General features: G+C 48.3%; 1 protein-coding gene across 1 annotated transcript in view; it reads left to right on the top strand.

Moving 5' to 3' along the window:
* Window positions 1–27,823, top strand: part of ADD2 (adducin 2) — a 106,127-nt gene extending 78,304 nt beyond the window's left edge. Inside the window, exons 5-15 of the mRNA XM_054020139.1 lie at window positions 1,477–1,557; window positions 2,403–2,552; window positions 5,107–5,250; window positions 5,933–6,031; window positions 10,426–10,602; window positions 11,714–11,971; window positions 13,222–13,341; window positions 14,101–14,190; window positions 16,711–16,876; window positions 17,252–17,380; window positions 24,473–27,823. Coding sequence (XP_053876114.1) covers window positions 1,477–1,557; window positions 2,403–2,552; window positions 5,107–5,250; window positions 5,933–6,031; window positions 10,426–10,602; window positions 11,714–11,971; window positions 13,222–13,341; window positions 14,101–14,190; window positions 16,711–16,876; window positions 17,252–17,380; window positions 24,473–24,789 — 1,731 coding nt within the window. The 3' untranslated portion in view covers window positions 24,790–27,823. The remainder of the gene's footprint in view (window positions 1–1,476; window positions 1,558–2,402; window positions 2,553–5,106; window positions 5,251–5,932; window positions 6,032–10,425; window positions 10,603–11,713; window positions 11,972–13,221; window positions 13,342–14,100; window positions 14,191–16,710; window positions 16,877–17,251; window positions 17,381–24,472) is intronic.

Raw genomic sequence — 27,823 nt, 5'->3', positions numbered from 1 at the left:
ACACAAAAGACCAGATTTTGCGGGGGGAGACCAGATTTCACACTCTGTGACGCGTTTTTCGCAGCCATGAATTTGGTAGGGCCCTACAGATGACCACACGCTGCCGCTGTCCTGCCTTTGCCCACCACATCCTTGTGTGGAGCTGAGATGGAAGCGTAGAGTTCTTGGTCCTCCAGTTACCAGAGTGGACCAAATTTGTAGGTGGAAAGATATAAAGAGAGGGAGTTCTGATTGGGAGACTGATCTCATCTTTTCTATTAAACTCTGGCATCCCTCAGCAAACACTACACCATGTAGCCACTGCAGGAATGTCACATTTGGCACACGCCGTCTGTGCTGGTATCTTGCAGAAGCCAATGCATGATCCTTGAGAGGAAGGGGAAAGGAAAACCTCTCCAACCTACAGTGCTTAAGCACCCGGTTAGCGGTTTAATACTATAGGTGGAGTTGGGGGTTCAAAGTGAATGATCTCATGACGTCTGCTCAGCTGTGCCCTGCATCAGATTACCCCGATCTTACATGCACATGTACATGGTCAGAAAGCATCCAGCTGTGACTTCCACAGGCTGACTTTACAGTCCTAACTTGGGAACTGCTCCTCAGTTGGTTAGATAAGAATTCCCTTTCAGGCCATTCAGTTGATCACTACACAAAGTGGGCCAGATCCTCAGTGGAGCTATGCTGAGCATCTGGACCAGAGACAACTAGAAAACACAGCAAAAAAACAAACAAACAAACAAAAAAACACGTAGTGAGTGGCATAGACACTACTGAGAAATGCCACATCCCTTTATCTTTGTGATCAAAGGCTAGGAAATCTAGCAGCTCCAGCACAGCCGCATGGCATGTGATCATGGAACATTCAGCACTAGACTCTTTGAATTTTTCTCTGTCGCTGACTTCCTTTTTAGTTCAGCCCCAATTTCCAGCGTTTAAAGTTCTTGCCCATTGTGACCCAGTGGTACAGTATTGAGACCAAGCTTGGTCAGTCACGTTTGACTTTCCCGGAGATCTGAAACCAAAATGAAATGCGGTGGAATCTCAGAGATTGGAGGCTTGAGAGGGAAATGCAGATGAAAGGAATTATGTTTGGTTTCTTAGCATTATAGGTGGGCTTGGAAGGATCTAGCACCCTCCCGGATTCCATCCCAGCCCGCGCCTGAACGTCTACACTGCCATTTAACAGCCCCTTAGCCCAAGCCCAAGCCAGCTGTCACAGGCCAGCTGCAGGTTTTTAATTGCAGTGTTGATCTATCCCTAGTCCTGGCCAGGAGTATGCGGTCATGGAATGGACCCTTGATTAAATGACATAGTTTGGAATGGAAATGGCTATAGAAAAGACAGAAACTCTTAGTAATATGAAGAACTCAGAATGTGCCACCAGGAAAGTAAGAATGCACATGCTACTGAAAATTGTCTAGTTAACCCTAACTTGCCTCTCCTCCCCTCTACCCCCTGGTGCATTTCTTTTGGTAGATGCGTGTCAGCAAAGAACAGGATCACTTCTTGATCTGCCCTAAAGGTCTTTCGTGTAATGAAGTCACCGCTTCTAGTCTGGTGAGTGTGCTAAATAACATCCTCTCCCTCCACTTTCTCTCTCGCGAGATGGTAAAGTAAATCAAGGCTGGTAAATCTGGGACCACTTTAGAAGAAGCTGACAGCAAAGAATTCTCTATGACACATGGTTTAAAAAAAACACAAAAATTATGATTTTTTTTTTTTTTTACAAATTCCATCTCCCTCCCACCGTTTTTCTCAAAAATTTGAAATGCTCCAGAGTGGTTTGAAAACTGCGGTGTGAGTGGGAGAGAAATACATGTGGCAATCTCACCATTTTTTTCACCCTTTTTGGGTCAAAATTCAAAGTTTTACATTTTTTCATCACCGTTTTGAAACTCAACATTTTTTGTCCAGCTCCTATCTATAAGGAGGCCTCATCTGTTCATTGAGCCAAATCAGACTCCTGATGGACAGTGAACATTCAAGAACCACCTGATGGATGTTCTCTTCAAGCATGCATGGCACACAGTAGGTTGTGATCCCAACAGATGTCACAAGCCATACAGGAATGGGCTGAGTTGCTGTAAAATTGTAGGACCTGATTCTGTATCCCATACCCACCTCGCAGGCTTAATTTATAGATTCCATGGCCAGAATGGACCATTCTGATAATCTAGTCTGACCTCCTGTAGAGTGCAGGCCAGAGAACTTCCCCAAAATACTTCCTAGAGCAGATCTTTTAGAAGGGAGCACATTCGTTGAATGCAGAGCCACCTGGAAGGTGGATCCAACGGGTTGATGAGAGAGCACGGTGGTGTTCTGCAGATCTGGGGTGAGCCATGGGGAGTGTGAATTCCTCCCCTCCCCGGTAAATCTGCTGCCTCATTTCTTTCCTGCTGCAGATTAAAGTGAACATCCTGGGTGAAGTGGTGGAGCAGGGCAGCACCAGTTTTTCCGTGGACGCTAGAGGATTCGGCCTGCACTCAGCCATTTATGCAGCCAGACCCGACGTCAGATGTATTATCCACTTGCACACGCCTGCCACTGCGGCGGTAAGGAGCTCCATCAGTCATGCTGACGGGCCACAGTTTGCCAGGGTCAGCTGCTGTACAGTTTGCCGTGGTTTGCACTGCAGCTATAGAGAGCTGCAGAGTTCAGCTCCAGCTCTGAACATCCTGAGGGTGGGGAATCCAGGGCTTCGTTCAGGCTCATTGCTGATAACACCCTGCTCACCTCTGTAGTTTTGAGATCCGTGTGTGGCCTCCTCACTCCACGAGTCTCTCAAACACATCACTCCCTCAGAGGCTGATCCACGTCCTGTTAAAATCAGTGGAATTAACGGGGCCTTTGACACAGTGGTATTAAGTTTCATTTCCCTTTAGAAACCGTATGATGTTTTTACAGATCCAGACTAACACAGCTACCCCTCTAATACTTAAATAGGATAGATATTTGCATCAAATAAGGCTGTTACTTCAGGAGCTAATAACAGCAGAACATCTGCTCAGGAGAATAGCCTCTTGTTTCCGGACAGCCACAGCATTTGTTGATCCTGGGACAAAACTCAAAGGCAGTGGCTTCGTTAGACCGAATGTCTAGCACAAGCCCATCTCTGCTAAGTAGCTTCATGCGTAATGGGTTATGAGAGACCAGTCTTTACTGAGGCATATTTTCCAGTGGGATTCAACCTGGTCTTTAAAACTGTACCTGGGAGTTTATAACACCTCCCCAACCCCCGGAGCATGCAAATGGACTTTACTCATGCAAAAATGAGATGGATGAAATTCACCCCAGTGCAACGGATTTGCATCCGTGTGCCACTTTGAACGCCATTTAAACCCTTTGAGGGGCTAGAACTCAGGAGTTCAGAGTTCTGTTGCCACCTTGGTCACTGACAGTGTGACCTTGGGCAAGTCGCTGAATGGCTTTGTGCCTCAGTTTCCCCACCTGTTCCGTGGGGATAATACTTGACTTACAGGGATGTTGTGAGACTACCTGCCCTCTCTTGCCCCTGGCATGCTACTGCTCAGGGGAATTACCCAGAACTGGGCAAGGTCTGTGCTCATCCAGTCCTCTTTGCACAGTGGAACTGTGCTGTTTCTGCCACGCTGCCTGGCCCCAGAGAAGGGGGCTTTATGTGCCCCTCACTTGAGCACTTCTCTGATATATTCAGGTTCCGTTATTTAAGAAATAAACATTTTTTTATCTCCAAACTTCATTTGACTCACCTTCGGTCAGTTGTTTTATGCTTCTAATGTGATGCAGGGCTGCAGAAACTGTGGGTGGGATGCGTAAAAGTAAGCAAAAGACGCGCAGCCCCTGGGAGAAGAAAGGCCAAAATATGTGACTGCTACAAAATTGCAGTTCTCCTGCGTTCCTTTTATTGGCACTGATAGCATAGGCTAATTTTTCACACTGAACCTTCATTGCTTCATATGCCCACGAACTGATCAGCTGATGCAACCGTTGGTTTGAGGGGCCAATGCTGGGAGATGCTGGGCAACCTCAGCTCCCGTTGATTTCACTAAGACAGAGGAAGAAGGATGCTCAGGATACTGCAGGATCAGGGCCGTAAAAGTGCAACAACAGGCCACAGGCTGCAGGTTTGGTCACAGCTTGCAGGTTTGAAAGCTGAGCACAGACTTGACAGGTGCGTTAGTTTAAACATGAGCAGGGAACCAAAATGACACTAAACTGGGAGGAGTGATAGATACGCTGGAGGGTAGGGATAGGATACAGAGGGACCTAGACAAATTAGAGGATTGGGCCAAAAGAAATCTGAAGAGGTTCAACAAGGACAAATGCAGAGTCCTGCACCTAGGATGGAAGAATCCCATGCACTGCTACAGACTAGGGACCGAGTGGCTAGGCAGCAGTTCTGCAGAAAAGGACCTAGGGGTTACAGTGGACAAGAAGCTGGATATGAGTCAGCAGTGTGCCCTTGTTGCCAAGAAGGCTAATGGCATTTTGGGTTGTATAAGTAGGGGCATTGCCAGCAGATCGAGGGACGTGATCATTCCCCTCTATTCGACATTGATGATGCCTCATCTGGAGTACTGTGTCCAGTTTTGGGCCCCACACTACAAGAAGGATGTGGAAAAATTGGAAAAATCCAGCGGAGGGCAACAAAAATGATTAGGGGGCTGGAGCACATGACTTTTGAGGAGAGTGGGAGGGAACTGGGATTGTTTAGTCTGCAGAAGAGAAGAATAGGGGGGGATTTGATAGCTGCTTTCAACTACCTGAAAGGGGGTTCCAAAGAGGATGGATCTAGACTGTTCTTAGTGATAGCAGATGACAGACCAAGGAGTAATGGTCTCAAGTTGCAGTGGGGGAGATTTAGGTTGGATATTAGGAAAAACTTTTTCACTAGGAGGGTGGTGAAGCACTGGAATGGGTTACCTAGGGAGGTGGTGGAATCTCCTTCCTTAGAGGTTTTTAAGGTCAGGCTTGACCAAGCCCTGGCTGGGATGATTTAGTTGGTGTTGGTCCTGCTTTGAGCAGGGGGTTGGACTAGATGACCTCCTGAGGTCTCTTCCAACCCTGATATTCTATGATTCTATGCTGATCTTCCCCTTTGTTTCCTGCGTTCTCTCTGTTTGCCAGGTGTCTGCCATGAAATGTGGCATCCTGCCTGTATCCCACGATGCATTGCTGCTGGGCAACATGGTGTACTTCGATTTCAATGGAGAGATGGAGGAAGAGGCAGACAGGATTGAGCTACAGAAGTGCCTTGGACCAACCTGCAAGGTTAGGAGAAAAGTCACGCTCCTCGGACTGAAAGATGTTATATCTGATCAGCTGTTGGGCTAATACAGCTCAGTGGAGTTGCTCCAGGAATGGGTTTGGCCCAGTCATATTTTCATTGGAGATGGGCTGAAGAGGTGGCGTTCAGATCTGGGTCCAAACCAGGCCTGGGGCTGGGGTTTGGGTTCTGGTTTGCGGTCCTGTCAGGGCTTCACATTCTGACTTGTCGTAAGATTTTGGTCCATCATATGGCTAAAGCACCAGACTGAGAGATCTGGGTTCTACGGCTGGCTAGGCTATTGCCCTGCTCTTTGAGTTTGGGGCCCCCAATTGCTTTGTGCCTCAGTTTACCCATCTGTGTCCTGACATACCCGGAGGAGTGCCACATAGATTAGATCCTGACACAGCAAGAGGAGTGCCACACAGATTAGATTACAAGGAAATGGCCAATAACCCAGGCGAAGTATCAGAACTACTCAACATCTGGGAAGTTACAAAGGTGTTAAATTGCTGTCACTTTTTACAGAACCTGCCATTCCCAATGTGAGCTGAAATAGCCGGCAAGTCATTCCAGGGACCTTCGGGTGCTGGGCAAAAACCCAGACTTGTCATTGGACTGTGTCTCTGAGCCTCTTTAGAAAGAAATGAATTCACAGTGTTAGCTAGTATTTCATTTTCCCCGCAGATCCTGGTGCTGCGAAATCACGGCGTGATCACTCTGGGAGATACAGTGGAGGAAGCTTTTTATAAAACCTTTCACTTGCAGGCTGCTTGTGAGATCCAGGTGAGCAACTCCACCAGGGCAGCACGTTGGAATGAGCATCAGCCCTCGTCAGTGTGTTTGCAAACTCGCTTCTCATTACAATGCTTTGTTACTCTGCTCAGGGCACTGCACTAGGTAGTCTAGATGAATACTCCATCTAACCAGCCACCCAGGTACTTATGACTCTTGTCACTGTAAAGTTGGAGTGTCTCCCATAAGTTAAAGACAAAACTATTTGCTTTCCCTTCCCTACGACCAGTATAGACTGACAGACTCAGGGTGATAACTTGCTAAAACAGGACTGCATTGTGTCTGGTATGCCTAATATGGGGAGAGACCCAGGATCTGTACCAGACACAATGAGTCCTGTGTTTGCAAGGTATCACTGTGCTATAAACTGCAGCGTTCTAAAGCATCCATCCCAAATTTCCAGCCGCAACTGTGAAATACTCTAGTGCTTGGTGCAGATGGTGGGCTGCAGGATGGCAACATCTTGTTTTGACCCTGGGGAGATGTCCCCCAAGGAGCAGATTAAGGTTTGCGCTGTAGGAGAGTGCTGCAGAGAATACAGGTTTCAGAGTAGCAGCCATGTTAGTCTGTATCCGCAAAAAGAACAGGAGTACTTGTGGCACCTTAGAGACTAACACATTTATTTGAGCATAAGCTTTCGAGGGCTACAGCTTACTTCATCAGATGCATAGAATAGAATGGACCATATAGTAAGAAGACATATATATATAGTAAGAAGTTGACACCTTCTTGTCAACTGTCTGGAATGGGCCATCTTGATTATCACTACAAAAGTTTTTTTTCTCCTGCTGATCATAGCTCATAATTAATTAGCCGCAGAGTTGGTATGGCAACTTCCACCTTTTCATGTTCTCTGTATGTATACTTATCTTCTTACTATATGTTCCATTCTATGCATCTGATGAAATGGGCTGTAGCCCACGAAAGCTTATGCTCAAATAAATTTGTTTGTCTCTAAGGCCTGGTCTACACTAACCCCCCAATTCGAACTAAGGTACGCAACTTCAGCTACGTGAATAACGTAGCTGAAGTCGACGAACCTTAGTTCGAATTTACCGTGGTCCAGACGCAGCAGGCAGGCTCCCCCGTCGACTCCACGTACTCCTCGCGCCAAGCAGGATTACCGGAGTCGACGGGGAGCACTTCTGGGTTCAATTTATCGCGTCCAGACAAGACGCGATAAATTGAACCCAGAAGTTTGATTGCCTGCTGCCGAACCAGCGCGTAAGTATAGACAAGCCCTAAGGTGCCACAAGTACTCGTTCTTTTTGCAGAGAATACACCAATTCAATCTGGCTGGATTGCACTGATCATTTATCTCCCTCTACTGGGCAGTCCCTGGAACAGACTTCAGGACGGAAACCAACTTGCTTTTTTTTTTTTTTTTTTACAGCTTTATTTACTGTCGTGGCTTCCAGTCACTCCCAGCTTAATCTTGAGTTTCAGCTGCTGCCCTGTTATTTGAATTGGGGCTTTGCCTTCTCCTCCGCTATTGCCTGTTGTTTGGGGGTGGGATTTTCAGAAGTGTTCGGCATTGGCCTAGATGAGTTCCCACTGAAGTCTCTGGGAGCTTTACCACTGACTTCAATGAGAGCAGAGATTAGCAAATGCTGATTTGGAAACCTCGCCCTCTAAGCCTTCAGAGCTCAGCAAGAGCTCAAATGGGGACACAAAATGAGTGATGTTCTGCATTGCTTGCGGCTGTTGTTCATTATTTATATGGTGCCATAAACGTGTGTGGTGCTTTCATGGTGAATAAAAGACAATGGCCCTGATTTGGCTGTTGCATATACCAGCGTAAATCAGGAATAACTCCACCAAAGTCAATGGCGTTATACCCATGTAAAAACCAAAGCGTGATGTGAATCAGTCCCGAATCAGTCCCGAAGAGCTCACAGTCGGAGTGAGGGTGTAACATGGCAAGGGATGGTATTTCAGGCGTAGTGCATATTTGCTGGGCTAGCTTGGGGGGGCATTCGCCTTCAGTACACTGTCTAGGCGCACCTGTACAAATGCTTTGAGACAATGGTGGTGCAAGTTTCAACCTGAGCCATGTCCCGAAAAAGTCCCTGGCTTCAAACCCCTCACTACATTGGAGCTGCAGTTATTGTAGTTAAAATGATTAGTCCTTATTATTAAGCACCATCAATTCCACTGATTCATTTCTAGGTGTAGATCAGAGCAGAGTGCTTTGCTCACACGCTGGAGGCTTTTGACAGATGTTGAAAACACCCGAGGGCACCAGTGCTTTACTCCACATCTGCCTCTCTTACCCTCTTCCCTCCTGCCTTGTCCCCCTCACTCTCCTTCCTTGCAATGCCCCCGCTCCCTTCTCTTTTCTTTCCATTTAGCTGATCCCCTCCTAACTAAAAATGGAACATGACATTGGCTGCCACCACATTGTTCACTCCGCTTGCCTGTTATGGCCTTTCCCCCACCCTGTGTTTGTCTTGGGTGTTTCGCTTGTAAGCGCTTCAGGGCAGGGAATGGGGAATACTACAATGGGGCCCATCTCTTGGTTGGTTCTTAGGACACGAGTGTCATAATCGTGATTCTGTATAATAATGGTATCAATCAGCACATCTAGAAAGCTATCCTCCCTCGGGTAATCAACATTAGCCACCCAGAATGTTAACAGACAAATGCCCTCAGCTCTGTCACCAACTCAAATTGCCCTGCTCTGTCCTGCTTCCCAAATCCCCATAAACATAGCACACACACAAAATACAGCATTGGTCTCAATCTGAGCAACCCAGACAGAGTCAGCAGGATGCACTGAGAAGAACAGAAAAGGGAATAAACGGGTTGCACTGTTAATAGCTTCTTGTTGGCCACGTGGAGTAAACCGGTTTGTAGGAAGAGTTTGCATTAAGAAAGGACAGTCGTCCAGCCGCTCAGGTTTTCCATGCATGGAAGGGGTGATATGGACATGTTTGTGATAATGCCACAATCCTCAGAGCTTGGCGCTGTTATCAGCATTGGAATCGCTGAAAGCATCAGTGCTCCAATCTCTGCCCTGGCTCCATGCCTACAGCCAATTCTCCTGCAGCCCCACCTACAGCTGCTGTAGATTTCCTTTGTGGGTTGGTTTTTTATTATTTTTATTTTTTTAAACAGTGGCTTGTCAGCAAAGCCTGAAAATGCAACATGAGGATGCTGACTTTCTTCTGCTCTGCTCTTCCCGCGCGGTGCGGGTGCGGCTGTACCGAAGCGGCGGGTTTGGTTGCGCTGGTTAGGCAGCTAGCTTGCAATCAGTGTCATTTATTATAAATGCCGCTGTCCTCCCCTCTGCACATCGACCTACTTCTTTAGCTGGGAAAACGAGGTCAGCAGCGCCTGCTGAGGCCTGGCCCCTGAGCCATCTGCAGGTGAAGGGCTGGGAATACATGCGCTCTGCAGGCTGCCTCCTTCCCACATGCAGCCTTGTTGACGCTGCTACTCATGGGCCTTTCTGCCTGTTTCCTGTCTCTCCTCTCCGCCCCCGCTCATTACTCCCTAGTCATTAACTCCCCAGCGCAATAGCGGCATTTGAATGCCCAGTGACTCCCAAGGCTGCTTGGCTTTGTTTCCAAACCGGCCTGCGCTCTGCCTCTGTGGCTGGCAGGCGGGGAGCGCGCCGGGGTCTGGGGCTGTTACAGATGCATCTCGACTTTCTGAAATACGGCAACAAGCGCCACGCAGCTATTTCAGTGCCGTCAGCTGAGGAGAGAAAAAGGTTGTCAGTAAATAAATGAATTGGGACTGATGCTGCAAACCATCCGGGTGCCTGAGTAACATGCACATTTGCAGGATTAGGGTCTCACATGGCAAGCACTTCAGGGCAGGGGACATTGTTTCCATTCGGGGAGAGAGGGGGTGCGCCTGGGGCCTGGGCCAGCCCCCGTGGGGGATGGGGAGGGAGTGCCACCCAGCTCCGCTCCTGGTCCTGGCTGCCAGCCCCGTGCTCACAGCTCCACTCCTGGTGAGGCCCCGCACCCGGGACTCTGCTCCCGGCCCTGTGCCTGCCCCCAGCTGTGGCCCCAGCCTCATCCCCCTTACCCCTGTCTGTGTCTCCCCATCCTGGAGCTTCAGCCCTGGCTCCAGAGGGTGGGAGGGGGGCATAGACGGGGTAAGGGGGGCACAAGGTAAAAAGTTTGGGGACCACTAGTGTAGGGTAACTCTGGCACGCTCCCAAGGCTGGGCTGGTGGGTAGCTGCTGCAGGAGCCAACTCTAGCAGCTTTATTCCATTCAGGAGCTCCCTTCCACCAAGGGAATTCTCTGCTAGCCAGAATCCTTCCCCTTTCTGCAGAGCAAACGGGGGTGGAGCATAACCAAGAATCTGGCCCTTCCTCAATGGCTTCTCCAGCTGCGCCTGTGTTGCTGTAGTCTCTGTGCTTTGCTCTAGGTCTCTGCCTTGTCTAGCGCTGGGGGAGCTGAGAATCTGATTGTGCTGGAGCGGGAGAAGTACAGGCCCCACGATGTTGGGTCAGTCCGATGGGCCGGGAGCACGTTCGGACCCATGCAGAAGAGCCGCCTGGGAGAGCATGAGTTTGAGGCCCTCATGCGAATGCTGGACAACCTGGTAAGTCTCCAGCCGATTTAGCTGTGGCCCATTCCTCATTCTCCACACTCCCCTTGCGCCTGCCTGGAGACAGCGCGGATATGTCTACACAAGCTGCAACTCACATCTCCAGTTGCAGTGTAGACGTAGCTTCAGTATCTCACAGGATGTGTCCCAGGCCAAACAAGCAGTTTGCTTTCCTGCTAAGGAATCTGCCTCGAAACATCAGGCATGCCAGCTGAACAGACTACAAATCCATTTTGGGGCATCGTTATGTGCTCTTCCTGCCTCTGGGGGAGCCAGTTTTCAGCAGTACATGCTGCTTATCTTGGGAGGGAAGAGGAAAAGATCTGGGATGTAGATAGCCCTCATTTGACCATAGGGAGATGGGCAGATAGCAGAGCTGGCCAAAAATGCTTGAATGAAGAACTGTTTAAAAACAAAATGGCCTTTTTTCAAAACCATTAAATGCGACAATCTTAAATTTTATACTGGGGGTTGTTTGTTTGTTGCAACGCTTTTAAAATGTTCTCTTACCAGAAATGTTGTTGCAATCATCATCAAAACTTTCATTTACTGAAACCATTCCTAAAAACCAGGATTTGGGTAGACAAAAAATGTTAATAAAAATTTCTGTGGTTTTGCAAAAAGGGGAAAAAGAAAAATCAGATCAAACGCTAGATCTGTTTTGAACCCCATGGCATTTTTCTCTAACCTTTTCCCGCCATTTTTTGCCCAGTCCTAATAGCTAGAGCAGGGGTCCCCAAATGTTTTACCTCACGCCCCTCCCGGCCCTTGTCCGCACTCCCCCTCCCGGAGTCGGGGATGTGGCTCGGGGAGGGGACCCGGACATGGGGAAGGGGGCTGGGGCCACATCTGGGGCCAGCAGCCGGGACCCTGGGCATGCAGCCGGCAGGTGGGACCCCAGGCACAGGGCTGGCAGCTGGAGCTGGGTGTGGGGCCGGGAGTCAGGGTTGGGGCCAGGAACGGAGCTGGGTGGCACTCCCTGCTGGGCCCCAGCCATGCCCCCTTGAACGTTCCTCCGCACCCACCTAAGGGGGCGCGCCCCACAGTTTGGGGACCTCTGAGCTAGTTTTCCAAGTAAAGAAGCATTCTGTTTGTGTCCTTCCAGGGTTACCGAACAGGCTACACGTACCGGTACCCTTTTGTCCAGGAGAAAATCAAGCATAAAAGCGATGTGCTGATCCCTGCCACCGTCACAGCATTCGTCTTTGAGGAGGAGGTTGCTCCCATCGCCACCCTCCGACAGCATGCCCAGAAGCAGCAGAAGGAGAAGACCCGCTGGCTAAACACGCCCAACACCTACCTACGGGTGAACGTAGCTGAGGAGAATCAGAGAAGCGCGGGCAGCCAGCGGACTAAGACCACGGTAAGGGGGAATGAGCTTTGTATTCTGGGTACAAGGCACTGTCATAAAAGACCCTGGCCAACTTCCTCCACAACAGCGGAGTGCAGTGGGTAAGGAGTTAAAAGGCCCAATAGATGCTTGGAGCTGATCTAGACATTCTCATGATGTTTCTGGTTGGACTTGGTAGACCCCAAGCCTGGCCTCTCCCAGAGTAACTGTGGCTCAGGCCAGAACCAGAGTAGGACAGCCTGTAAATCGTTACCTTCAGGTTTTGGGGGAAGGTTTTGGGGGGAAGAGGCAGTTTTGCATTCAAACCAGTTCACCCATCCCTGAAAACAACCCCTCGGGTTCCAGGCAGCAAAGCTGCTTTCCAGCAGCAACAGGTACCAACAGGCTATTAGCCAGGATGGGTAAGGAATGGTGTCCCTAGCCTCAGTTTGTCAGAGGGTGGAGATGGATGGCAGGAGAGAGATCACTTGATCATTACCTGTTAGGTTCACTCCTTCTGGGGCACCTGGCATTGGCCACTGTCAGTAGACAGGATACTGGGCTAGATGGACCTTTGGTCTGATCCAGTACGGCCATTCTTATGTTCTTACGTTCATGGGGAGCCCTCGCAAAATTGGTGACTGGTCTGTATAAAAATGTTCGCCTTCCTCTTCTACTGGGAGATGCGCTAACCAGCTGGGGCTTCTACCAGAATGGAGTCACCTGGGGCATAGACAGGAAGAGTGGGCCAGTGGTGAGGGTGACGTTGGGCGAGTCACTTAGCCTCAGTTCTCCATATGTACAACGGGATAATAGCCCTGCCCTGCCTCACAGGAGCGTGGAGGAGAAATACGTTAAAGGTGGTGAGATGCTATGGTACTGGGGGCCCTACAAGTTCCTAAGCTAGATAGACATTTGGATAGGGATTTAACAATTGCTTACTAGACACAAGTCAAGGCAAAACCCTAAAGCTGCGCACACCAGAATCCAGATCGATGGAATTGCACCCGAATGGGCTGAACCAAAACCTTGAATGTCAGGGAAGGGGGTGGATTAGATCTGAATCCAAATTCAGATTCCTGAATTTTGTTGCTGACCCCTCTCTCTATAAGGGACTTTACCCAGCTCTGAATGTCTACGAAGTTTGGAACATCCAAAATTCTGTGATGGGTCAGAAACTCATAGGCTGGGCCCATGTGTCTCCTGGGTCTTAATGATACTGCAGTTCTGGGCTTGATGTATTTTCTTTGCTCTTTCCCTACCCTATCCTTGGTACGGGCCAGTGGATGAAGGCCGACGAGGTGGAAAAAGCCAGCAGCGGGACCCCGATCCGAATTGAAAACCCCAACCAATTTGTGCCTCTCTACACAGACCCACAGGAAGTGCTGGAAATGAGGAACAAGGTGTGGCAGCTCTCAGATGTCTCTCTTGTCACCCCACGCTCTATGGCAGGTCTTAATTTCCAGGTGGCTGAGAATCAGTAGATTCCTCTGAGACTCGAGTGACCTGACTTTCCTGCAGCTGGTAGGGGAGCAGATGAGCCACTTCCTTTTACATTTTCTCTTCATTTTACATCAGCAAGTTTAGTGCTGGTGGCGAGGTCCAGACTCGCCACTTTGAAGTTCTCTGATCACCACCAGAGCAGGTAACAGGGTAGTTCACCATATACCCCTTCCCCAGCGCTGCCTTGTAAACACAATTCAGCCCTGATCAGAATGAACCACCTCTAGGTCAGAGGGAAAGTCCCTCTGTCACCCATTCGGTGCCTGGCCTCCTGGCTGAGACGGAAGTTCCAAATAGTGCCAGTGTCATGCTAAACCTCCCTGTCCTGTAGGAACAGGGCTGAGACGTGCTGGCTTGTTTCACGTAGGCCAAGGACCGGGCATTGGATGGCATTCAGTCGCTACTGAGCTACACTGGATTCAGATGGGCAGCCAAGGAGAGAGAGATTCTGGGCTTGACTCTCTACTTCCTTGCTCCTTGTGTTGTCGTTGATACTGGTGCAAAGAACTTTTTACGCTCCCTTAGTCCACGTGTAAAAGTCTCTCCGAGGCGCAAATCAGTGGCAATTCAAGGCCCGCTCTATTACTGTGCCCCTAAGCCAGCTAGGCTAGACTTTTATTTCAGCTCTTTTTATTTATTGGCTGATTTTTCACCCACAGATTCGGGAGCAAAACCGCCAGGATGTGAAATCGGCAGGACCCCAGTCCCAGCTCTTAGCCAGCGTGATAGCAGAGAAGAGCAGGAGTCCGGTACTCTTATTAACGAAGGGGCTAGCTTCACGGGGAATGTTATAGTGCAGTAAACATCCCTGCTCTCCTGCAGCTCTGCCGATCGAGGCAGCAGCCCTGTGTGGGTTAAGGGTGAATAGAATCATAGAATCATAGAATATCAGGGTTGGAAGGGACCTCAGGAGGTCATCTAGTCCAACCCCCTGCTCAAAGCAGGACCAACACTGACTAAATCATCCCAGCCAGGGCTTTGTCAAGCCAGGCCTTAAAAACCTCTAAGGAAGGAGATTCCACCACCTCCCTAGGGAACCCATTCCAGTGCTTCACCACCCTCCTAGTGAAATAGTGTTTCCTAATATCCAACCTAGACCTCCCCCATTGCAACTTGAGACCATTGCTCCTTGTTCTGTCATCTGCTATCACTGAGAACAGCCTAGCTCCATCCTCTTTGGAACCCCCCTTCAGGTAGCTGAAAGCAGCTATCAAATCTCCCCTCACTCTTCTCTTCTGCAGACTAAATAATCCCAGTTCCCTCAACCTCTCCACGTAAGTCATGTGCCCTATGTGACGGGTTGGATCACAGAAACCCCCTTGGGAGCTGCCACCCGATGTGCAAAGACTATCCCTGCTCCTGTTTTCCCTGCCAGCTCAGGACTCCAGCACCCTGTCTTGCTGAGCCAGACACTCCCATCTGCTGCAACACAGACCCAGGGTCTGAATCACTTGTCCCAAAGCTGCAAGTTTACCTGAAAACAGTTCACAGTAGTGTGCTTGTCCTTAGCACTCAGATGCCCAACTCCCAATGGGGTCTAAACCCAAATAAATCCATTTTACCCTGCATAAAGCTTATGCACCGCAAACTCATAAATTGTTCGCCCTCTATAACACTGATAGAGAGATATGCACAGCTGTTTGCTCCCCCAGGTATTAATACATACTCTGAGTAAATTACTAAATAAAAAGTGATTTTATTAAATACAGACAGTAGGATTTAAGTGGTTCCAAGTAGTAACAGACAGAACAAAGTAAGTCACCAAGCAAAATAAAATAAAATGCGCAAATCTATGTCTAATCAAACTAAATACAGATAATCTCACCCTCAGAGATGTTTCAGTAAGTTTTTCTCAGACTGGACACCTTCCAGGCCTGGGCACAATTCTTTCCCCTGGTACAGCTCTTGTTGCAGCTCAGGTGAAGGCTAGGGGATTCTTCAGATGGCTCCTTTCTCCCCTTTGTTCTCTTCCACCCCTTTATAAATCTTTTGCATAAGGCGGGAACCCTTTGTCCCTCTGGGTTCCCCCCCCCCCCCCACTGGAAAAGCACCAGGTTAAAGATGGATTCCAGTTCAGGTGACATGATCACATGTCACTGCAAGACTTCATTACTCACTTGCCAGCACACACATATACAGGAAGACTCACAGGTAAACACAGCCATCTGCAGACAATGGGAGTCATCAAGATTCCAAACCATCATTAATGGCCCACACTTCACATAATTACAATAGGCCCTCAGAGTTATATTTTATATTTCTAGTTTTAGATACAAGAGTGGTACATTTATACAGATCGGATGATCACACTCAGTAGATTATAAGCTTTGTAATGATACCTTTCAAGAGACCTTTTGCATGAAGCATATCCCAGTTACGTTATATTCACTTTTTACCATATTTTTCTAAAACTATCCCAGTTACATTATATTCACTTATTATCATGTTTTTATAAAACCATATAGACTGCACAACGTCACACCCTACCCCTCTAATCATTTTTGTTGCCCCCTGCTGGACTCTCTCCAATTTGTCCACATCCTTTCTGTAGTGGGGGGACCAAAACTGGACACAATACTCCAGATGTGGACTCACCAGTGCCGATTAGAGGGGAATAATCACTTCCCTCGATCTGCTGGCAATGCTCCTACTAATACAGCCCAATATGCCATTGGTCTTCTTGGCAACAAGGGCACACTGCTGACTCAGATCCAGCTTCTTGTTCACTGTAATCCCCAGGTCCTTCTCTGCAGAATAAGCACACGGGTTCTAGCTGTGAAACTCAGATCAGGGGAATCCTGATGGTGATGTGTTGGTGTTGAAGTGGGGGGGCTCTCTCCCTGCTCAGAGTTGGAGTGGAGCTGCTCCCATCCCGTTAAAACTACACTGTGCCCCAACTCCATGGATGGCAGTATCAAATGGAAACACAGAGTAATGGATCCACTAGCCCCACTCCCCATAGCAGCCCCCTAAGGTATTTCTCCCACCCTGGAGCTGAGTTCATGCCACACAGGGCTTGTGTGCCTTCCCCATAACCCGCTCCCCTTGTGCGTGGTGGAATCGCACCAGTTCTGCTGCACACAGGGCTTTGCTCCCTGCAGATCAGGATCGGCGTCGGTGAGAACAAACACTTAAACCATGGGCTGGGCTCCTAGAATACTGAGCCTTGGGTCCATTACATAAGAGGATCGCTAGCCCACAAAACCCACTAAACCTTATCCCCAGCCCTTGTGCTGATGGTGCAATGTCATGTCTGCGGTTGGTTTCAGTCTGCGGAGAGTAACCTGGCTTCCAAAGCAGACACGGAGACACAAGAAGAATCCCAGGAGGAGATACCAACTGAGCCAGAGCCCCCAAACCCGTTCAGCCAGCTAACCGACCAAGAGCTGGAGGAGTACAAGAAAGAGGTGGAAAGAAAGAAACTGGGATTAGACGGTAAATAACCGGAGGGAGCGGCCATGGCTTTGTTCGGTCACGTGAAGTGTGTGTGTGTTCCGGGAGGTTAACTAGGGCACTGGCCAGGGAATCCAGGTTCTTGTCCTTGCTCTGCCTGGTTCAGAGCAGAGTCTTTCCTCCCAGATCACTGTGAATCGAGCAGAGCAGGGACTTCATCTGGCTCTCCCACATCCCTGTGTATGTACAGCGCTCCCAGAAAACCCTCCCTATGGAAACCGATACGTCTTCAAAACATTTGAGCTTGGAGGAAATACGTTCCAATTAGCCGTACCCAGAAGACAGGCGGGGAGTGTGTCTTTTGGGATCTCGCCCCCCATCTTTTACATAGCACTTGGATGTCTTCTCTGCTCCTAGGTGAGAGAGACGCGAGCGTGGAGGAATCTCAGGCTTCTCCTGTGAAGTCTCCCTGCGCTTCCCCACAGCGAAGCCCCACAAAGTCTCCACCAAAGAGCCCACCCGTGTCCCCCGCGAAGTCCTCAGACGGTAAGCTGAGCCTGTGTGCCAGGCAGTGATTATGCTGCATGGCGGGAATTGGAGCATTTGGGGTACTGCCTAGGGTGGATGCAGCAGTGTTCCTGCAGTCGCATCCTGAGATAAACCTGAGCCCTGTCACATGGGCAGCAAGGCATGGGCATACTGTAGGCTTGGAGGGGCATCTTCCACCAGTGGAAAGATAATCCAGTTCTCCTTTTCTTTGTTAAAAGGAGGGTGGGTTATTATGGCCATAAGTTCTGCGCCACCTTTGTCCCAACAAATCACACAGGAGGCCTTTGGAACGAAGATGTCTATTTCTTTATTATTTGCACCGCAGGAGTGCCCAAAGCCCTCCCCTGGAATAAGCTCTCCATTGTGTTAGGCGCTGTACAAACCCATGGAAAGACACCGCCCCCGTCCCAAAGAGTGGGCAATGTAACTTGAAACAAGGCGCAACCAGTGAGCATAACAATACGTGTAGTAAGAAACTGCTGGCTATGGACCTGATCCAAACCTCTTTCTACTAATTCCAGTGGGCTTTGGGTCAGTCAAATGTGTGTGAGTTAGTCCCAGGGGTTCCAGAACATTATTTATTTATTTATTTATTTATATATATATATATAGTATGTCGCCTCTGCTCTTACATTGAAATCCAAGGCAGGAGATAGATATATATAGCTATATATCTATATTTAGAGAGAGAGAGAGCTCTATATCTATCTATCTCCTGCCTTGGATTTCAATATAAGAGGTGATATAATACTATCAGAGGGTATCAGATAGCTAAAATGAAAACACGTCAGCGTTGTGTTAATCAGTAGCTGGGCATAATGCGGGGGGAGAAATGGTGTGAGTTATTAGCATGCTCCTCAGATCAGATGCATAGCTCACTGGAGACAATGAAGGTATCTGGCTGCCCTAGGCAAAGACGTGAACTGGTCCATGAAAGTCAATGTTGTGGCTTTACTCTTTTATTGTTCTCATTGTGTCTCATTGTGTTGGTGTATGTCTGTCCCCACAATTTCTTCCTTTCTCTTTCCATGTGTTGCTTTCTCCAAAGGACTTACCTCTGATTCTGAATACTTGTCACTGTAGTAAGTATAGAGAGGCTGTTTTCTAAGCTCGCCTACCATCACCTTGCGGGAGGTGGGATGCTTCTCACAGGGGAGATAGAGGGTGGATGGGGAAATCTTCCAATATGTTCACAGCAGGGATGCAGCTTCATGGAAAAGCTTCCAAATGTGCTAGCTTTCAGTTCGCCCAGTATCAGTCTTTCGTCATATGGGAGACCAACAGGCACCAGTTTTCAAATGTTGGGCACCTTAATAGAGCCTGCACGTTCTGCATTTGGCTGTTCCGATCAGCACTTAGGCTCAGAGGCAGAGTGGCCTATTGGACAGCACCAGCCTGGCACTTAGAAGATGTGGGTTCTATTCCTGGCTCAGCCCCTAGCCTGTTGGGTGACCTAGGGCAAGTCACTTCCCCACTCTATGCCTCAGTTTCCCCCTTTGTAAAATGGGGATAATGCTATTGACCTACTTTGTAAAGCACTTTGAGATCTACTGTGGGAAAGTATTACATGAGAGCAAAGCATTATTATTATTATCATCATAAATTCTATCTGTCGTTTCTCTAGAAACCCTCACCATTTTATGTAAGCACTGATACTTGAAAGTTCCCACTTTACCTGCCTGTGTGCTGATTTGACCACCCAACTGTGTAATTTAGTCCTCTATTAAGATGCCGATGCCTCTCACTTCAGAGGGATTTTTAAGAAAGGCTCCTTTCTTATAGGCTGTTTCAGAAGAGTTGCTCTGACTTTTTCCTTGCTCAAGATTTTGAGAAGGATTTGTTTTTATGCCCCATTTTTATCTCCTGTCTCTCTTCCACCCAAAGATAGTCCTGAACGTTGTAAAAAGAAGCCAACTGTAGCCTCAGGTCTTTGTAGAAGGAATCTCCCACCCTCAAAAGCACCGCACCAAGATCACAAAATCTGCTTAATGGACACAATTCTACCCAGGAGGGCTTGACAGTTTTCTTCTCGCCCTGTTCACAGAACTTCCGCTGAGCTCAGTGGGTAGCATGACCAGACAGCAAGTGTGAAAAATCAGGATGGGGGTGAGGGGTAATAGGTGCCTTTTTAAGACAAAGCCTCAAATATCAGGACTGTCCCTATAAAATTGGGACATCTGGTCACCCTATCAGTGGTGGATCTGTGCATGGGGGAGGAATGGAATATAGGATTCAAGATCTGCTGGGCAGATCTGAGACCAGAGCTTTGTCCTAGCTTACTGATTTCAAAACACCAACGGTATGAGTTCAAATGGCCAGCATCAAAACTGGCCAGCAAAGCTATTTACGCTTGCTATAAACAGCTTTTCTTGCAGTTCTTCTGTCTTTTCCCCATTGCTTTCCATTGTGCATATCACTTTCCGCTGTTGCATACACAATTTGTGCCTTTAGTGTCCTAAAAGACAGCATGGGAAAAGGAAAGCTCTAAAATTTGATGAGGTTTCTGGTGGTAAGTCATTACTGGGGTCGGGGCGGTAAAATTAAAAAAAATTAATGTTATAGATACTTGTAGGAATCGTTTCACCTAGCAGCTCCCTCTCTGCCATGCAGGAGACCAAAGTCTGGGCAGGTTTCAAGCTCCTATGCCATGTACATTTAAGGATATTACAGAACGCAGGGTCTGGGGGTGATGCAGTGTTGCATTCCTCATGCCACCTAATGTGAGAGCGTCTTACAGAGGCAAAGATTTTTTTCAGAATTTTTTTTACTCTTTTTTTCCCCCTACCAAAACAATTTGGCGAAACTGACATCTCGTGAAACGTCTCCGTGTTGCCAAATCTACATTTTGCTTGGGGGGGGGGGGGTGGGAGGGGGGAAGGGGGCAGAAAGCTGGAGCTGAAAAATTTCACCCAGCTCTATTGAATACACAGCCTGTCTGAGAGCTGAAGCTACTTTCTTTCTTCAGTCCTAGCTGGCTTATTACGCCTTTGCGTTATTTCTTTATTTGAAAATGTGTGGCTGAATTCTTACTCTAGTACTTTCTCAGGACTCGGCACTGTGCTTCTCTCGCCAAAGAACTTCTCACGCCAGCCATTGACTGACATACCTTTGCGTAGTGACGGGTGTTCCTGTTTTAAGTAGGCAAAAATCTAATGGCTTGGTGTAGTCAAAATTACAGATGGACTCTGGTCTGCTTCAGATTTGGATCTTTCTCAGTGCTGACCAATCTCCTGTGATGAGAGGGACGGAAGTAAGGGCTTGTCTACGCAGTGTGACAGACCCAGACCAGTGGGGTACAGGAGTCTGGTAGAGGGCAAATATACTGGTCACTGGATGAGTCGTTTTCTGTTCCCTGAGTGACCAGAGCAGGGGCTGCACTAGAGTAATCAGGAACCTGCTAGAACCAGTTAAGGCAGGCAGGCTAATTAGGACACCTGGAGCCAATTAAGAAGAAGCTGCTAGAATCAATTAAGGCAGGCTAATCAGGGCACCTGTGTTTTAAAAGGAGCTCACTTCAGTTTGTGGTGTGAGTGTGAGGAGCTGGGAGCAAGAGGCGCAAGGAGCTGAGAGGGTGTGCTGCTGGAGGACTGAGGAGCAGCTGCAGTCTATTTTTAGCGCATGGGCTTGCTCAGAGATAGCACAGGTATGTCTCTTTGATGATCCACACCCCAGCTTGAAGGGTAGATGTACCCTGGGTCTCTGCGTAGAGAAGCACTAATGTTTTTTAAACTGTATTGCGTCTGGAGGGTCACCATCATTCTCACTGAGTTGCACCTAGTCACAGGAACAACCCCAGCAGAGACGGGTGCTACGCATTGAGTAAGTACCGCTCTGTGCTCGCCAGGATCGGGCTCTAAGTCAAGCACTGGGTGGAGGTGCAGGCAGGCTAGGAGTCAAGCAAAGAGCCAGGCTTTACAAATGAAGGCAGCCAAGATTGGGGGTTGACTGCCTGATTGCAAATGTTCTCTGCACTGCAGGCTCTGAAAAGAAAGCTTCCTCCTCCATGCCATTTCCTTTCTATCCCAAACCCTTATGGAATCATGGCGGGGATGCCTGCACAAAATGTATTCACTGTCTGAATAATTAACAAGGTTAATGTGTCCTTGCAGCCAGCCTCTGGGAGGGTTGGAGGGGGGAGATCCAGCTTTCACCATACCACATATTATCCATATTTTGATGCTAGCTCTATCCCAGTGCTAGCTCTAAAACCAGCAGCTCGGCAAACACCAAAGCAGTCCTATCACTTTTTTAAGCGTGGTCCATAGTTGCCTACGGCAGTGGTTCCCAAACTTTAACAACCTGTGAACCCTTTTTACTAAAATGTGAAATCTCGTGAATCCCCTCCTAAAAATGAATATTTCCAGGGATTTAAGTTTAACTCTCCTCAGTGTGATGCTAACATTCACTCACCTCTCACTGAAGCAAAACAGCACTCCAGAGAAAATGACTTAGTATCGAATTACTGAGGCACCTGAACCTGCTACAGTGACTACTACCTGGTTCCAGCGGGTTTGGGGCGCAAACACTTTTTGTTCCACCACCAGGGCTATCCCTAGGAGGGTGCCCCGCGAGGGACAAATTAGCCTGGACCACCCCCCATGTACAGCGTGGCCCCTGCTCACTCTGCCCCTCATGCCACCCAACTTCCCATCTGCCAAAGACAGGGGTCCAAGCTGCCACCTGCGTGCCTGGGGTCCCAGCTGCCGCCCTGCCCACGATGGGGCTCAGGCTGCTGGCCCCTGCTGGCCGGGCTCTGGGCTGCCGGCTCTGCACTCCGTGGGGCTTGGGCTGCTGGCCCCACGCTGACTGGGGCTCGGCTGCCCACTCAGCGCTCCACAGTCTGCGCTGCAACTGGGCCACACCTGCTGCCTCCCATGCCTGGGGTCCTCTGGCCACCATTAAGGAAATTTTTCTGGCGAACCCCCTGTAACATTGTGCGAACCCCCAGGGGTTTGCGAACCCCAGTTTGGGAGCCACTGGCCTATGGGGAAGGGGTGAAAGGTAATTTGTTGGCAAATATATTCATGGGAGCAATATATTCATGATGAATATGTACAAAGGGAACAGCTGCTCCACTACGTAAAGCCCACGCAATATACACAAGCTGTGACAAGTATCAGCCAAGAGTGCGGTCTAGCAATTAGAGCAGGGGATCCATGGGTTCTATTCCTCACTCTGCTTCTTACTTAGTGCATGACCTTGGGCAAATTGCCTAAATGATCCATGGTTCAGTTTCCCCATCTGTAAAATGGAGATCATACCGCAGGGCTCACAAGGGTGTTGGGTGGCTCAGCACCTCTTTGTAAAGCCCTTTGGGATCCTTAGTTGAAAGGTGCTATGGAAGTCTGGTGTGTTCATTATAATTATCTTAGTAAATCCAATAAAGAAATCTACGGGACAAGGGAAAAAAAGAGAGAGGGAGAGAAGAAGGAAGAGGAAAAGAGGTATGCATGCAATTGTTTAATTGATTCTTCCCAGAACACAGCTTCCTGCGTTCATTGTCAAAGAGGATCATTCATTAACCTAGTTGCAAAAGACGCCCTTTGCAAAACACCACACTCCTGTCTGTGTTTGTGGGCTCAGAGGAAAAAACATCATGAGTGAGCAAATGGAAAATCCAAGTGCTTAGGTACCCTTAGCACTGTTTAAATGTACCGGTCACTTAGCAGACAGGCTTCCAGGAGTTCTGACCATCCTTGGCCAATCTGCTCCTGTTGGGCACCCATGTTTGCTTAGCAATAACCCCTTCTTCTCTGGAGTTCCATAGACGAAATTTGCAACCTCTTTTTCCCAGGGACGAAGTTGAGAAGACTTCTGGTTTTAAACCTAGGCCAGACCTACGCATAAGCCTGGTCTACACTGGGGGGGCGGGAATCCGTCTAAGATACGCAACTTCAGCTACGAGAATAGCGTAGCTGAAGTCGATGTATCTTAGATCGACTTACTTCGCGTCCTCGCGGCGCGGGATCAACGGCTGCCGCTCCCCCGTCAACTCTGCTTCCGCTCTCGCCCTGGTGGATTTCCGGAGTCAACAGGAGCGCGTTCGGGGATCAATGTATCGCGTCTAGACGAGACGCCACACATCGATCCCCGATAGATCAATCACTACCCGCCGATCCGGTGGGTAGTGTAGACATACCCATAGACTGACCTAGTTACCTTGCTCAGGGGCTCTGAACAATTTTGCACTTGGAACACTGTAATTAGATTGACCTCACCCTGGTGTAAACATGGCTAGGTTGACGGAAGGATTCTTCCGTCAGCCTCTCTGAAAGACAACCTCTTCCACTGCTGTTGGAAGTGTCTACACCACGGTGCTACAGTGGCATAGCTTCAGCAGCATCGCTCTGCCACTGCAGCGGTTACCATGTAGACATACCTTTAGTTCCAACTTCTAGCTCTGCCTGCATTCAATGAGGAAAAATTAAACCGAGGAGGCAACGTGAAGCACAAGATCTTTCCTCAGGTCCAGGAGATGTGGGTCAGAGGATTCTTCCTGGCCATATTGTCTCAACCCATCAGTGTCCCATTTTCTCCACATCACAGCAAGACTGCTCTGGCTTTTGTTGAAATCAAGGGCCAAATTCCCATTCAGTGGGAGCATGATAAGGTCTAGTCTGTGTAAATACCATAGGCCTGATTCCCCACTGCCCTGCACCTCCTGTGCAAAGTGGATGAAACACACCACCAACTTCAGATCACGCCCACTTTGCAGAGATGTATAGATCCTCAAGGTGCACGGCACAGGAGAGCCAGACCCAATGGACTTACAATGGTGCCAGAGAGAAGGGAATCAGACCACGACAATGTCCTTGCCCCTTGGGCCAAATTCTGCTTCTATTTAAACTAGTGTCAAGGTAGAGTTTCCTCATTGGAGTCACTGGTGGAATGATTATAGTAAGACCACAGGGCTAGCTCTAGGCAAGCTGGAAAATGCCCACTCCTTATTAGCCTGCAATCTCCCAGTCAAAACCACTTCGCAGAGCCAGGCGATCCGGCCCTGTAGCCACACAAAATAGCAGCCCTTCTAGTGAGATTGGGGACCCTGCCCCCATAAATCCTCATGCCTTGTGTCTTTCTTTTGTGAAGGTGCTAAGAAGACGGACACCAGCCAAGCCCTTGCCGATCCCACTGCTGCTGGAGAGGAGGTGCAGCTGGCAGCGGTGGTCGTGAACGGGAAAGATGACGACCAAACTGCAGAAGACACCCTAAGCAAAGGAATGAGCCAGATGACCACAACCACAGATGCTGACCCAGATGCCCCTAAGGACAAAACCGAGTCAATTACTAGTGGGCCTGTGTCCCCAGAAGGCTCGCCATCCAAATCTCCCTCCAAGAAGAAGAAGAAATTCCGGACCCCATCCTTCCTGAAAAAGGGCAAAAAGAAGGAGAAGGCTGAATCTTGATTCCTCTCCAGGCCTTCTCCTCCTGCTGCTTCCTTCCTTCTCCCCCACCCACCAAGGTCACCAGAGCAGTAGAGGAAGCTGATAGCCAATAGCTGCCTCTCCTAGAATGGTTTGTGCTGAGATAGAACCAGAGGTTGAGGGTCCTGGAATGACTCCTGTGTAATACGTGTGGCTGAGACAACATCTAGACTTTGGGGGAAATGAGGCAAATTTTCTGGGTACTCATGGCGCGAGACGTATCATTCCCTGTTAAACCGGTTTTTGAAGAAGTAAGCGAGTTTAGGAATGATTGTGGTCCTTATTTTCTGCTCAAGGGAGCTAGTCACTAATTTCACAAGCTGTAAAACTGGTTCTCTGTACCAGTTCCTCCTCGTCACAGCACTAATGCTCCAAACCATTTATCTCCTGTGGGCTGTTTTTCCACATGCTGCTACCTTTACAGCCCATGTGGCCGCCTTTTAGAAATAATTTGGTGCAAGAAAAGACCCTCGTGAAACAGGAGGGGACATTGACAATGATTGATTCCCTTTTTCCAGTTCTGCAGTGGAATCCTGGCTAATTACAGTGTTGCAATTCGCTGTATAATCTCAAATGGAGACGATCCAGTTTTATCAAAACCCAAAGGTGAAGGATTGCTCTCCTAGAAGGAAGGGTCAGGCTATGGACCCATGACCTTTTGCCTCCTGGGCCTTACACCTAGGCCAACAAGCCATTTTCAAGTTCCTTTCTAGCCAGAATGGTGACACCAAGTTATCTAACGATCCATTTGCTGCAGTAGTGAAGCCTCTTGGAAATGACTATTGTGTCTCAGTCGGTGGGGAAGTACACAAATCCCTCCCTCACAATAACACACAAGATAACGTGTCCCACTATATTTATAGTGGTAAGAGCGGGGAAGGAAAAAAGCCTCCGGGAACTCTCTATGTTAAGTTTAATAAGCAAGAAAATTTCAGTCACTAAGTGCTATTTTGTTAGTTTGGAATAAATGCACGCTGACGATATCGCTCCTGTAATAATCACTCCAGAATGAAAAGCCTATAGAAAATGCGACTTCACCCCCACTTGCTGCGCTACTAATTAATTACACTTAGATGAGGCTGCGATGCAGATATGAGACCTTTTAGCACTTTTCATTGCGTTCAGCTTCCGCTGGCTCAGCACATGCCATTCTGGACTGGCAGCGAAGCGGGGTTGTGAGTGCATTCCCTCTTCCCCACCCGCACTCTCCCACCAACCCCGACTCCAGAGTGAAAATGAAACACGAGTTCACACCTGTGACATGTTATTGCCAACTGGCTTAACCTGCCCCCCCCATCTCTAACCTTCACCCCCTCTTCAAAATAAGACAAAGTTACCAACAGATGAGGATTATTACAATTTACAATCAGAGAATCATAGAAATATAGGGTTAGAAGGGTCATTGAGAGACCATCTGATTCATCCCCCCATGCTAAGGTAGGATTAAGTAAACCTAGACCATCCCTGACAGGTGTTTGTCCAACCTGTTCTTAGAATCCTCCAATGATGTAGATTCCACATCCTCCCTCGGTAACCTGTTCCAGTGCTTAACCATCCGGATAGTTAGAAAGGTTGAGCTAACATCTAACCTATCATGCCACAGTTAAAGGAGATAAACAGGCCAATGTTCCTCTGTCAGTTTGAGGACTCTGGCATTAAAGGTGCTAACCAAATGAGAGCTTGATCTTGCTCCATTGAAACAGGATTTCCATTGGCTTAAATGGGAGCTGGATCAGACCCCGAAGGCTTAAGGTCGCTGTTCTCAAACAATGGGCTATTGTTAGTCCGCAGAATGGCACTTGGAGAACCATGCAAGGGGGTGGGGGGTGTGTGTGTGTGTGTGTGTGTGTGTGTGTGTGTTGAGAAACTGGGAAAGAGGTGGTCCATGGAGAAATCTTTCTCTGTCATCAGGTCCACAGAATGGAAGGCTTGAGAACAACTGACGTAGAAGGATATTGTAGTCTGTATACTGACGCAGTATTCTGGGTCAGGCTCATCGCTAACGTCTACCAGTAGTTCTATAAGATCAGAAAGCGAGGCTACTTTCTGTAGTGGCCTGGACTTGAAACCGTGACGCTGAACGCCAATGAAGTTTGGATTTGGATGTGATTCCGGTTCCATAATTTGTGAGCCGGATCCATCTCTGCCTGTATGAAGCAAAATGGTTGGAAAAATTCTGATAAAAAAGCAACACCTTTCGTTGTGGTGTTGTGGTTTTTTGTTTTTTTTTAAAATGTTCCAACCCTGTGGTTTTCAGAGTCTCATTTGTGCTGGAATGAGGCTGTGGGGTCTAGTGGTTAAAGCACATAACTGCATCTTAGGATAAACCAGGGTTCTATTCTCCGCTCTGGCCTGGTGGTTGACCTTGGATTAGTCTCTGCACCTCAGTTTCCCCTATGTGCTTTGAGCTCTGCTGTTGAAAAGTGCTATCTGTGAACGCTAGGTATGGTTATTTATTATTCCCCTTCACAGTAACAGAATCTGTTCAGGCAAAATGTCCTTGAAATAATCTTTTTTTAATAAGGCTCTTGTGGTGGGGAATCCAAGAACGTGCATTCCAGCAAGATCCATACTGAGAAAGTAGCTGATGCATTTTCTTCATAGGGTAGGGAATCAGCTCCCCAATCTTGCATCACGATTTGCCTTAATACAGAACTTTGGGGTGATTCGCAATTTTTAATAAGCACCAATATCTTGCTTTGCCACCTTTTTTGGGGAGGGGGAGGGGTAGAATGGAGGGGAAGATATTTTGAAAACACCAGTTATTTTTATTTTAAAGAGCAAGTTACTAGGTATGCTTGGCAAATGTGGAACATGGAAAAAAAAATCAACAAAAAAAACCTCAGCAGCAAAAACGCCGGACCTTTTAGATATGTGCTCTTGGTGTTCATGTATGCTAGATAAATTAAATCCAGGTCCTTAAGGTTAGCTGTGCTTAAGTTTCTGTTGCCTAAATCCATTGTATGCACGATGGGCAGATTTTGACAAATTAAAGGCCCAAACCTATAAATATTTA

The sequence above is a fragment of the Malaclemys terrapin genome, chromosome 2, assembly GCF_027887155.1.
Source record: "Malaclemys terrapin pileata isolate rMalTer1 chromosome 2, rMalTer1.hap1, whole genome shotgun sequence".
NCBI lineage: Eukaryota > Metazoa > Chordata > Testudines > Emydidae > Malaclemys > Malaclemys terrapin.
This window is presented reverse-complemented; position numbering and strand designations above follow the sequence as displayed.